At 53.3% G+C, this 12,875-nt stretch overlaps 1 protein-coding gene across 1 annotated transcript in view; it reads right to left on the bottom strand.

Moving 5' to 3' along the window:
* Positions 1 to 11,124, bottom strand: part of INSYN1 (inhibitory synaptic factor 1) — a 75,042-nt gene extending 63,918 nt beyond the window's left edge. The window contains exons 1-2 of the mRNA XM_090029972.1: positions 10,451 to 11,124; positions 9,055 to 9,901 (exon numbers count right to left, since the gene is read on the bottom strand). Of these exons, the coding sequence (XP_089886098.1) occupies positions 9,055 to 9,219 (165 nt within the window). The 5' untranslated portion in view covers positions 9,220 to 9,901; positions 10,451 to 11,124. The remainder of the gene's footprint in view (positions 1 to 9,054; positions 9,902 to 10,450) is intronic.
* Between the last annotated feature and the right edge of the window lie 1,751 nt (positions 11,125 to 12,875).

Below are 12,875 nucleotides of genomic sequence, written 5' to 3'. Positions count from 1 at the left end.
GCATGTGCCTGGCTACAGAACATGGTCTACCCTAACCATAACAGGCAGATGGGCTGCTAGGCTGGGGCAGACCTGTGGTCCCTGTTACATGGAGACTGAGCTGCAAAATTTGGATCTGGATTTCAAAAGCATTAAAAGCCAAGGAATATTCCTTCTGGGGGGTTAGCATTAGCTAAACTTTGACATGAGATTCCTTAGTACCCATCCCTTCATCACCAAATTACTTGGCATCTTGAAGCCAGGGTATGAATTCAAACCTGTCTCATTACAGAGACTCACACAGTTCTTTGATGTGCACTCAGTCCACATAAGTCTGCAACCCCTCGCTTTCAGTTTGGGTGGTTCATGCCAATCAGACCTGAAATCATGGGGGGCTTCCCACCACTCTGCTAATGCCCTCTAGTGGAGTTTCTTTGTGCTGTCCTTGTGCAATCTTAGCCTCTTGCTTAAGGGATGGGGTGGTGTGGGCACTAATATAGCAGAGGCGCTCATGTCACAGCCTGTCAGATTCCAATGAAATCTGTGAATACTGCTAAATACCTTGTCACAAGGACATGAAGCAAGAAAGGAAGGCTTGAGGGCTTGCACACCCTGGTCAGCACGTTTCCTACCTATGTTTTCACAGCTTTTCCCAACAAAGACGCAGCAAAAGGCTCAGGGCTCTTTCTAGCTCCAGCGGATTGTTTGGCAAGTCTTTGGGATGGTGTGTTATACACCCAGCTCATGTTGTGTACAGTTTAATGAATCGCTGTATAAATGGTATAAATTGCCATAAACTTATATGGACATGCTGTTAAAGTATTTTAAACTGTTAAACTTTAGGACTCCGCTTCTGGCGATGGCCTCATGTCCTGGATATGTTAGGCACACATAAGCAGTCTATGCATCTGTGAACACTATATGGTTCTTCTAGGGAAAACCACAGCTCAATTGGCCAGGGCTTCGAAGTAGCTGATGTCCAGTCTGGTTGCTGGACTCCATGGTAAAATTTATCACTGGGCCATTCTTCTTCTGGGACGGTACACTGCACACCAGCAATGAAGTGTATTTCACAGTGGATGCGTCTCCCATCACATCCTCAACCATTCAGAAGAGACCTGCCTGGTAGCATTTCCGCAGGCCAACTGGAATGCCCCTTGCATAAGGAGGCAAGGTAGAGAGTAGGGAGGCAGGGTTGTTCTGGGGACAGTGAAAGGGTCCTGCAGTAAACAGCCATCAGGCAGGTGCTGGCAGGCCTTCAACCCCCCCAAAGAAAAACCAACCCCACCCCCAAAAAAACCCACACAAAACCCAGCCATGGCCCATAGGTCTCTATGCACTCAGACACAGAGAAGTGCTAATGAAAACTACCAGCTCCACCTCTGCCCCTAGCCATGTGGCTCTTAGCTGGCGTTTGCCACCAATTTTAATATCCAGGTCACAGCTGAAAAATACAATTCCTTTACAGACCAGTTTTGCCCTATTCTACTTGACAAAAATTAATCATTTTCATCTTGCATTTCTAACGAAGTTAAAATGAACCTGGTTCAGGCACATAGGAATTGCTAGATCAGCCCAGACTAATAAGCCATCAGTGCCACTGCTCCATTTCTGACAGTTGCCAACATCAGTTGTTTCAGAAGCCACATAATGGACAGTTACAGACGAACCTGGCTATAAAAAGGAGTTTCTTCCTAACTCTCGCAGTTCATGGTTGCCTTATTGCCTAAATAAAATAGTTTATGTCCTTTGTATTTTTTCTCTCCTGTTTAATAGAAGAGCAGATGTTTGCTTTACCCATAAAAAGATCTGGGTCTAGTCTGGTATCCAGTAACAGGAAGTGCCACAAGTCAATTCTGCTTTGTGTAAATTCTGTTTCCTTTCAGGATTTTTCCATTTTGGCCTATGTCCCCTTAATCTGGTGCTATAAGAAAGGAAAAATAGAAGTAGCCTGTTATCACATCTCCCACTGTCATAGCAGCTTTTGGCTCTAAAGTAAACCTGTTCAGGTCTCCTGATGATGAATGCTGGCCCCCACCCCTCCAAGTCCTTTGAACATGTCTCTTGCCATCTGCTATTTCTGCTGCATCTTTTCAGCGAAGGGGTGCCCGACACGCAATGCTACCCAGCTTCTTCGCATCTCATTCCTGCAGAAACCAGCAGCAACAGGCTGACATCAGCCTGCCTGGAGGAAGAAAGCTCACACTGTAAAGACTGCTGCCAGCCAGGAGGGGGAGCAAAAGTGTTTTGGGTGGGATTTTCTCTCAAATTCAAGTGGGCCAAATGGTGCTCCCATTAAAATAAAAAAAAAAAAAAAGTCAGCGGCTGATTTGTGTCTGGGAACAGTTAGGCCATGGGGAGCTGTACCACTCACTTCAAGGCAGTTGGCTTACCTGGTGCTGGGCACCTTTGGACATCTCTGCTGGATGATCAGAAAGGGGACAAACTCCTTGTGCTAGCCCAGAGTGCTAGAGCGCCCAGCAACCTCAACTGGCAATCAACATCCAGCTGTGCCAGTTACTATACAGATGCTTAGTGAGAGATTGTGCTTCTGGCAAAGTGTTTGCAATCTAAACAGAGCGAGAGGGTAAGAAGGGAAACCAAGGCTCAGATAAGGGAATCCCTACCCCACTCCGCAGCCTTAAATTCTTCCTAAATCACATCCTGCTCCTCAAATGGAAAAGACCAAGAACCTGAAGAGTTCAGCTCCACTGCACAACCCGTTTCCATGCAACTGATGGAATCTTTTAATCAAGATACAAAAAAAACCAGATTGGGAACAGCACTAGAAAGTCTGGGGCATGGAGCAATTCCGCAATAGCTGCTAAAACTTGGACTATAGCAATGGGGTCACTGCCACCTTTAGAATAGGCAGACAATCCAGAGTGAATAAATAAGAGGGTTTATGCTCTTTTTTGTATTGCCTCTTCCTCCTTGTGAACATACAGCCAGATGACTATGCATATTATTATGCCAAAGGAACCCCTAAGAGCCCCTTCCCAGCCAAGACTGAGACATTACTGTACACACACACATACAACCAGAACAGCTGCCCATCATACAACCTTGTAGTTTAAACTAGGCAAGAGAGACAGGGGAAGGGTTTCAATTCCCAGTGAATAGATAGGGGGACCTGAGGTTCACAGTGATGAAGTACCCTCTGTGTGGTCATGATCTTCACTGAGCCCTGTTTCCACTTGGCAGACTGGCAAAAAAGCTTAGAAAATAAGCAAGGAAGGAGTACCCAAGGTGACAGTGATAAGACTGGGAGACAGACCCAGCTCTCATGAGGTATAACCAGCTCCATTTTCTTTAGGTCTGCTTGCTGCTCAGAGCAAAACGCTTACTGAAACACCCATTTCTGCCTCATGTGGGAGTGGATGGTTGTGACTAGATGGCCTCCACAAGCTGAATTCTTTCGACTGGGCGTGTGAAGTCAGATGGTTGAGCTAGTTCTGCCTTGTGTCCCTGGCTGCGCCCCAAACCTTTGCTGTTTTGGTTCTGACCACTGGGTGATTGCACAAACCTCCTAGTCAGGGTGGTGCCGTGTGGGTTAGTGGGTTGGGCAGCAGAAGGGGGTTGCAGAAAACCCAGTTCAGCTATCATGAAGCCATGGAAAAAAAAAAAAAAATTAAAGCCTCTGTGCCACAGTTTCCCTCCATCTCTCTTTCAATTGCAAATTCTCTGGAATAGGAACTGCCTTTCACTCACTGTACAGCACCTGGCACAGAGGGATGCAAACTTCACTTGGGGGAGGCTAAGCACTATGCTGCTGTTATTATTACAACATTCAATTCCAATAAATTAGCATAAAAAGGTACATAGCTAGGAAAAGGTCAAACATTTCAATGTATAAAACCTGACAAAAGCTTTTCCCCCCATCCACAGACTAATAAAGCCTATGAAACGACCCGTTGTACGGGAAGACTGAGAAGAGCATTTTCTTCCTGCAAAGCAACATCATTTGTCCAATCTTTCTTTCAAGTTAAATTTCAATCAAAAAGCTGAGGTCAGTTCTGATACTACAACCTTTACAGGATTCTCCTTTCCCCACAGGTCTCTTTACACCTCTCTGGCCTGTGTGATGAAGGAGGTCAGGGTAAATGATCAGAAGAGTCCCACCTGGCCTTAAAAATCTATGACTCTACGAGAAAGACTTTAAAGTGAGCATAAATTATATTTGCTCTCATTTTAAAGCCTCTTTAAAGCTGTCAGAGCAGTGTGAAGTCATCTCACCATAACTGAAAAATGGCTTCACATTCTGATTATTATTATTTTTTAAAATCCTCTAGGAGATTGTTATTAGGGTCTTTTGGTTCCCCTGTTGATGTTCAGAAGGGCTCCCCCGCAACCAAGGCAGAAACTGTAAAGTGAAAAACCAGTGAATTTGACTTTACAGGAAATGTGTTCAAAAGCATGAAGGAAACATCCTCTTCTCTTTACTCCTCTCAGATATAACACGTCTACGTGTTCCTTAGACGCACAGGAGATTCCCTCTGTTAGAGACGAGACGCATGCAAGCCAAACACTGCTTACATTTCTGAGGCCAAACTGTAGCTATCCTGGGGTAGAACGAGGTCTGGTTCTCAGTGGGAGGCAGGAATCCCTTAGGAACTGAAACACTTCACCTAGAAACACAAAGATGCTTTCCAAGGTTGAGAGTCACATGTGGACAGCCAATGACCAACCCAAGGGCAACACTACGATGCACAAAAGGGACAAGCCTTAACACACGTTCTTCTGGGCTTGGCTGGTAAAAGGAACGTTCCTGCTAACCTTCACTTGCTAATCAGTATTAATACCATGCTCCCTGCCTTCCATGCTGAAGGATTTCAGAATATATTAGATCAAGGCGGGCTGCAAATACTCCAGCAGCTGCTTTGCCGTCTCACTGAAAACTTGGTTAACTGAGCAACAACCATGGAGTAACAATGAGTGTGAGTTTAGGCCAGAAAGCAAAGAAAGGAAAAGGCAGCTTCAAGTGAAATGGCAGGGGGGATTTTAGGTAGTAATTATTATGTTGGAGCTGGGCCAGGAGGCTGGGGTTAAGGGGCTTTGCTTTTGTGAGAAGTTCCAAGCAAACTTTAAAAGGACATAAAAGCGCAGGCTGTCAGTGTACAATGTACAGTGCATCACGCCGAAACGTTAGCTGTTTCTGATTCAGAGGGGAAACGAACCAGGTACTAAATGTTGGACCCTGCCACACAACTCATTCGCGCATTCCCACCGAATAAATGAACCACTATCAGAATCATGACCTACGTTACAGGTGGAGAACAGGCCCTGAGCCATCCAACTCCACAGCCAGACTTTTCCCTGGAGGTCTTTGTTCCAGCACCGACCTGGCTTGCCCCTACTGCATTTGTAAGAGCTGAACAGATCGCGTGGGAGTCTGTTGTAGAGTCAAACCTATGGGCTCCAAGAAGCCAGCTGTGAGATGAAGCTCTCTAAATAAAACACAAGAGCTCTCTGAGCAGCTGCCCATCTCGGGTGGGCACAAGACTGAAACAGAGCTGGGGTAGGAGCCCTGTATCCTGACTGCTCTGTTCACTAGCTCTCAGGATTTATAAGGCAACCCACACTTCTGCCCTTCTATCTGAAGATCTCAGGGTATTTTATAGGCATGGATGGATTTAACCTAGTGAGGCAGTTAAACATCACACTCCCTGCTGCATGGACATGCAAATTGATTTTCTTGGCTCCTACAGGGATAAACCCTACAATTTAGACATTATTAGCACTACAGTCTAACCAGCTGAGTTTACTAACAATCAGCCTGCCTGGACTACAACCCGGATCTTCTTAACTACAAGATCAGCAATCCTGCCCTCAGAGGCATTTCTTTTCTAACTATTAGTGTGCTGATAGCCATGAAAACACACATTCTCTCTTCTTCCCTCCATCCCCACTTTTGCTCCGTAATCCCAAAACCACTAACATTATCATTTCTACTTCCCCCTGTGGCAGGTATGAATGGCTTTTTCCAAAGGAGAGACAAGTTACTCATTAGTCAAGTGATCACATACAAGGCTGATTCGTCTTTTTCCTTCTATTCAGCTTAGCTATTTGTCCAGGATTTCTGGGCATTGCTGTCTCCATAGCAGGGCTACGGAGAGTTTACACTGGCTTACAACCAAAATGAAAGGACACATAAATCAGCCAGATTGTCCTAATGACATGTTATACCTTCTAGACTACAAGGTAGTCCATGAGACAAAGAGGACAAACACATGTATTTCATGAACCCAACAGCTCCGGACTTAGTAATTCATCATTGCTAAGATGCCCACACATGCACTAAGTCTCCCCAGCCAGCTCGCACCCCAGCACCCAGGTCAAGTATCTCTGTATAACCAGATTAGGGAGCAAAGCAACAAGCCGCAACAGGCTGCAGTCCCTCCTTCGCTCCATACCTCTGTGAGCCTTTTGCACATCGACTTCTGGTGCTGGAGGAACTCCCAGTAGCCAAAAGGCAAGTAGAGTAGGAGCTGATCCAGAGGCTCTTCCGTGAGTCCCATCCAACTCCCACATAAAGCTCTGCCCTACTACTTCCCAGGAAGAGCTATTTTGGGGAAGGTAGCAAGGGCTGAACTGCAGCTATAAGCTGTGGCCAAGAGAAAGAACAGAAATGAATGCAGCTTCCAGCGACCAAAAAAGGTCCTAGTTAGCTGGTGGGCTCAGCCAGAGGTCCATGGTGGGGTGGCAATCCTCCCTTAAGTCACCTGGGTGAACGCAATCCCCCCTTGTATTATCTTTGTCACAACACTCTTCAGGTGGCTATTGCTGCTGGACGTGCAAATACAGAGCCTGACAGAGACTAATAATGGTCCCCACTGACTCCAGTGGGCTTTGGCTCAGGTCCATGAAGCAGCAGCTGTACTCTCCTGCCACACCGTGGACACACAGGGGCATGTGAGGATAACACCATGTGACCCTCCCCATCTTGCAGACAAGGCCCTATTCAGCCTTGAAAGGGAAGGGGCAACAAGAGAAAAGAAAGGGAGTCCAGGTTAAACCACTGGAAAGTGGAAATTCACTGAACAAAATCCATCCCTGGTACGACTCAGAGTCAAGTAAGAGTTGAAGCTGGCACAAGGCATTTATTATACACAGTTTCTAGTACTACATTTTAGGCTGTCCAGTGTTTTCCATTAAGACCTTCTATTTCCACTTGCTGAAATGTCCCAACTTCTGTCCCAAAGTTGCTACTCCATCCCCTTCATGCAACCTGTGGAAAATTTGGGGCCCACTCCCTGCACCTATTTTAATTCACAGGAACAGTAAACAAGCATCCTGACACTTCCTCACTGAGACAAACCTCAATCTACATTTATGCTTTGAACAAGGTGGCAGCAAAAATGGCCAACGTCTGAATTCAGATGGACCAGATATAGGACGACTGTATATTACAGGCCTTAAATTTTGGGATTCCAGGGTGAGACACCAATGCCCTGAATTCCAGAGGTGCTGTGTTGCAGGAACTCAAGGCCAAAACATTTGTGACCCACAGTAAGTGGTCACATTTGAAAAAGGTCAGCCAGGATACCGGTCCCATCAAACTGCATTCAGGGTGGGGGAAAAGGGGTCAGAGAGCATGGTTCACCTTCCATCATTAACCCCAGTGAAGGCGGTATGAGACACCACTACCCTGATGTCACCTGCTCCCGTGCTCTCACAACACAAAGCTCCAGGTGCTGAAGAATTGGGCCCTTTTCCTTCATTTAGCTTCAGGAGTGAACTCAAACCTACAGAATCTCAGGAGGCTGAAAAAAAAGTCAGAAGGCTTTGAAGGAACAGATCTGCAGCTGCATCAGCACAAAGCCAAGGAAGTCAGTGACACTATATGGGTTTACGGACTGGGCCCTGTGATCTTAGCAGAACCTATTAATGCCCTGCCTCAATTTGGGACATCCATGCACATGCTCCCAAACTAGCTTGTGCAGCTCCAGGCCTGCTATCCAGACAAAAAAAAGACGCAAAAAAGGAAGGTGCCAAGAACTCACAGGTCTGAGCAAAATGCCTTTGCGACTAAAATTGCAGGCAGCAGGGAGCAGTGGGGGGAATCCCCCGATTTCAAGATTTCTCTATGGTATTTGTGGCACTCTGCAACACTGCAAATTCCCAAAAAAACAAACAAGCCAAGGAAACCCAGCTGGAAAGCAGCAAGTTTCTCTCTCTCTCTCCAGCAGCCAAGCTCCACCCTTTGCTAGGGAGACTGACAGGCTGTTGCCCTAATTAGCCCCACACAGCATGGGGGCAAATTTAGCCAAACATTTCAATTCAATCCTCTTTTCCCCCCACCAACCAGTAGCAGGCATGGCTTTCAGCACCTCCTGGGGTCACTGGAAGACATAGCCCCCCCATCTCTCCACCCCTTCCCCATGCTCTTAAAGGGGAAGGAAGCAAGGATATTACATGCAAACAAATTGTGACAGCCGCACCGAACAGTCGAAACCAGCCAGAAATGTGAAGAGTCAGCAAGTGACCACGTTGTAGGGCGCCACCACATTAGACACACCAGGGCCAAGCTCCACTGGGGCGCACCCAATCCACCTACAGCCTAGTGACCTTTGCTCCCCTGTTGGGCTTGATTCAGCTAAGGGAACCGTGGCTCAACAGCTGGGGCTGGGCAGGCAATGCACCCTCCTTTTGCAAGCTCAGATCCTTCTTGTTTCTCCTGCACCAAGCAACAGTCATGGAGACCTCCAGCTCCGGGCTGGGATGGAGCTGTTCCATTCACCCAAGGGGATTGATCTCTACTTCTCTAAGATCTCAAAGTGGATCTGATCTGATCTCCCAGCCAGGGGAGCAGGGGAAAGCCAGGGACCCTTGGGCTGCTTTGTGGGGATAGTTCTCCACCCCCATCCCTACCCCTAGCGCAGATCAGGACACTGGGAATGATCTGCACTTGGGGGGGGGGGGTGGAAAAACGGCACACTCAGCCAACCCTGAGCAGACACATATAGCCAGCAGAACCCAGTGGATCCCACTCCAGGCCAACGATGCTTCTCCTAAAGTTTGCTGGAGGAGACCACATGCCCCCAACCCGGCCACTGCCTTCCCTGGTGCCTTTACCTCGCGGAGCTCCTTGGCCACCTCCTTGAGCTCCTGCAGGATCCCTTCCAGCTGCCCGATCACCATTTTCATACGGCTCCGGATCCGCTCCCTCTCGCTGTGGCTCCTGCTGCCGCTGCCGGGGTCGTCACTGGGCTGCGTGTCCTGCGAGCCCCGCGCGTTCATCCTTCACCAGCTGCTGGGGTGCCCGGGCGAGGCGGCGCTGTCCATGCTGCTGCCCCCCAGCCTGGTGGCCTGGAGTCCGCGGAGCCGCTCTCGGCTGGGGAGCTTTCACCATCTTAACGTCCCCCACCGCCAGGGAGCCCCAGCCACACTCTCGCCTCCCCCCGCCACCAAGCTAGGTAACGCTCTGGGGGGGATCCAAGGATAGGGCTTGTTGGAGACCACTGGCTGGGCTGCTGCTTTGCACTGCGATGCGCACCTCTGGGGCTGCCTAGGGGCAGGGGGGGTAAAAGGGGGGGGTCCCTGTCCTGGCTGCCAGCAATGGGAGTCCTTGGGCTAGGGAGTGAGGGGGAGGTGGCTCAGAGGGGGCATCAGCATGGCCCAAGGGGGACTGTTGCCTGGGGATCCTGGCCCTGGGTTACCCCCCCACTTCCTGCCCTGTGATCCTCAGGCTTCACCTGCCCTGCTCCTGCCTGGGGGGCCCCCGATGGGGCGGCTCGGATCCTGGCGTCAGCAGCCACCTCTTCTGGGGGACGCAGGGGAGCTCTACCCAGGCGCATCCAAGGAAGCAGATGCCACCCAGGCCTGCTCCGGGGAAGCCTGCAGTGGGAAGTGGGGGGGTATGAAGAATGCACCTAAACCCCCACGATGGCTTCCTGGAGGGTAGCAGGTCCACAGCAGCCTCCTACAGAGAGAAAGAGGAGAGCATCAGGGGAATGGGGGCAGCTAGAGCCTGCAGGCAACCCCAACCCCAGGCTGGAGACGGGGGAAGAAAGGAAGTTGGCCCCGCTCCCCTCCACCTCGAGGGATGTCCCCATATCACTCTACCGCCAGCTGCCAACAAGCCTGGGGGCCCTGGATCCCAGGCTCCAGAGCACATCCCCAGCCCTGACCCCACAGGACCTCTCCATGCCCCCAGCCCTGCCTTGCAGTGGGGGGGCGGGGGGGGATACCCAGACGCAGCCTCCTTCTAGAGTCAGTAGCAAAGTGCCCCCCACTTCTCCCCCACGCGGGCACCCGCTGACCTCTGCCTTGCCTTGCCCAGCCCCTCCCCGGGGTGCAGAGCTCCCAGGTTTGCCCTGGGCGGCTGGAAAGGCACGGCCGTGTGCCCCACTGCCCCCTCCCCGGGTGCCCGGCAAGCAAGCAGAGGCATGTGGCGGGGGGACGTGCAGGCTGGAAGCAGGAGGAAATCAAAGGAGCCAGCAAGAGCCCCGGGAAGCAGCAGGCAACTTACTGGTGCGCAGGAGTGCCCCGGCGCCCCCGTCTCCTCCAGCCCGGGCGGGTCTGGCCCCTGCTCCTCTCTGCGCTCCCTGGGCTATCGGGGCTGGGGGCTCACGGCCGCTGTCCCTTGGCCTTGGCGGTGCCCAGAGGGGCCAGCGGGCATCTCCTTGGGCAGCCGAGGAGTGGGGAGGGGGGCTCAGCCCCCGGCAGCATCTCGGGCGAGAGCCGGCGAAGGGCTCCCTGCCCTGGTCCGCGCTGCTCCTCCGAGGAGGGGAGGCAAAGGGCTCCGGGGGCCTCCCCCCCGCCGCCTCCCCGGATCCGGATCCGGATCCGACGCCCCGGCATCTGCGGGGGGGAGCAGGGGCCGGTCCGCAGCCCGCGGGCGAGGTCCAGGCGGCCGCCGCCTCCCAGCCCAGCCCAGCGCCGGGGCAGGAGCGGCGCAGCCCCCCCGCGCGGAGCTATTCCGACGGGCGAAGCCGCGCAGGCATCCGCAGCTGCCGCGCCGGGAGCCCGGCCAGGCGCAGCCCGGGAGCTGGCCGCATCCTCGCGGCGCAGGATCACGCCCGGCCCGGCGGGGACGCGGCGGCTTCAGAGCCCCGCGGCGGGTCGCCTCCCGCCCGGCCGTGCCGCCCGCCGCCGCCGCCCGGCTGCCCAGCGGCGGGGGGAGCCATGAGGGGAGGCTCCGCCTGCGCCGCCGCCGCCGCCTGCGCGCGCCGCGCTCGCCCGCCGCCTGCGGGAGCGGGAGCGGGAGCGGGGGGCGGCGCTGCGGCCCGGCCCGGCCCAGCCCGGCTCTGCCGGCCCGCGGGCTCCGGCGGCTCGGCCGGGTGCTGTGGCAGGCGAGGAGGCAGAGCCTCGGCGGGCGTTTAAAGGGCCAGGGCGGCGCCGGGGACGGGGCTGCTGGGGAAACTGAGGCACGCGCGGGAGAAGCCGCGTGCGCCGGCCTGGGCCACGGTGGCGCCCGTCCACCAGGCCGAGCTACATCGTCACCCATCTACCAGGCTCGGCGCAGCGTGGGCGTACGGTACTCTGCACCTGGGTGTCCCCACACCTGCCCTCCCTGCGCCCGCCGCGCCTGGGCTTTCATGCTCAGGGCAAAGCCTCTCTCTGCAGCTGCCGAGGGGCGAAGCCGGGGTGCTCAGCCTCCAGCCCGTGGACCAGATGTGGCCTGTGGAGCCATCACATCTGGCCTGTGGGGCTCCCCATGGGGAATCTGGTGCCCAGATTCCACCCTGCCAAATCTCCAAACCCCAAGTCCTGCATGCAGCTGTGCCTCCTTCCCTCCACAGCGCCAGGAGCTGTTCCGACGGGCGAAGCCGCGCAGGCATCCGCAGCTGCCGCGCCGGGAGCCCGGCCAGGCGCAGCCCGGGAGCTGGCCGCATCCTCGCGGCGCAGGATCACGCCCGGCCCGCCGCTGGATTGGGGCTGGACCACCCCCATTTCCCTGCTTTCAGGATCAGGTGGAGGCTGGGTGATGCCCCCAACCCTACACCAAGGCTGGATAGGGCCGCGGGGCCGGTCAAAAGCCCCTTTCCCCCAGGGCTGGATTAAGGCTGGGCTGCCCCCTGCTCCCCCTTTGCATGGCTGGATGAGGCCCGCTGCATCCACCCCTGGCTTCAGCCAGATCCAGCCTGCAAACAGATGAGGCACTGCCTGTCCAGCCCACCAGACAAAAAGGTTGAGCACCACTGGGTTAACTGGTTGCAGGACCCAGGGAGGCAGGAGCAGAGCTGAGTTTGGCAGTCCCGGGTGGAGAGGAGCTAAGAGAGTCCCACTGCAGGAGGGGCAGGGAGGGGCCTGTGAGGGGCCCAGTTGTGTGAGATTTAGCCCAGTGCACACCCTCTAATCAGGAGCTGCAGCACTGGTTGTATCCCTGCTGTACAGCAGACTTTATTCCTACTGGTCCTTGATACAAAGCCACAATGTGGAGGTGCTGGATTGTCCTCTCCCTTCAGTTTTGCCTTCAGTTAGTCCCAATTTCAAAGTGCTGGCAGGGTGAAGGGAATCCACTCTGGTGCATACGATGAGGGATGCGGTGAGTTGGCCTGAAGCCACACCCCAGAAATGCTGGGTGCAAGTTTATCACATAGAAGAAAAAATCAGCAAAGAGCCATCAAGTGGTAGAAAGCCGCAGTACCCCGTGATGGCTCCCTGAGGCAGGCAAGGTGGGAAGTGCCCACCTTGTTCTACGGCAGGCACTGCTGATTTATTCTTTGCTGAGACTAAGGGCAAGGGTTGTGTTCTTCCTTTGCAGGTCCTTTATGAAGCTCCATAGCACTAGGGACCTGGACCCTCTTATTTGGGGAGTGAGGGAAGGGGAGAAGAGTTCCCAGAGGCTCCTGCCCCTTTAGGAGGACACAGCAGGCTCAGCTGGCTGTGGATGCAGGAAGGCAGGTTGGCCTTTGAGGGGGAAAACCCTGTGCAGAGCTGGGGAAGGCACA

Source organism: Crocodylus siamensis, chromosome 15 (assembly GCF_052110815.1).
Source record: "Crocodylus siamensis isolate JL-2025a chromosome 15, ASM5211081v1, whole genome shotgun sequence".
NCBI lineage: Eukaryota > Metazoa > Chordata > Crocodylia > Crocodylidae > Crocodylus > Crocodylus siamensis.
Note: the sequence above shows the minus strand (reverse complement) of the source record. Positions and strands in the feature narration are given on the sequence as shown.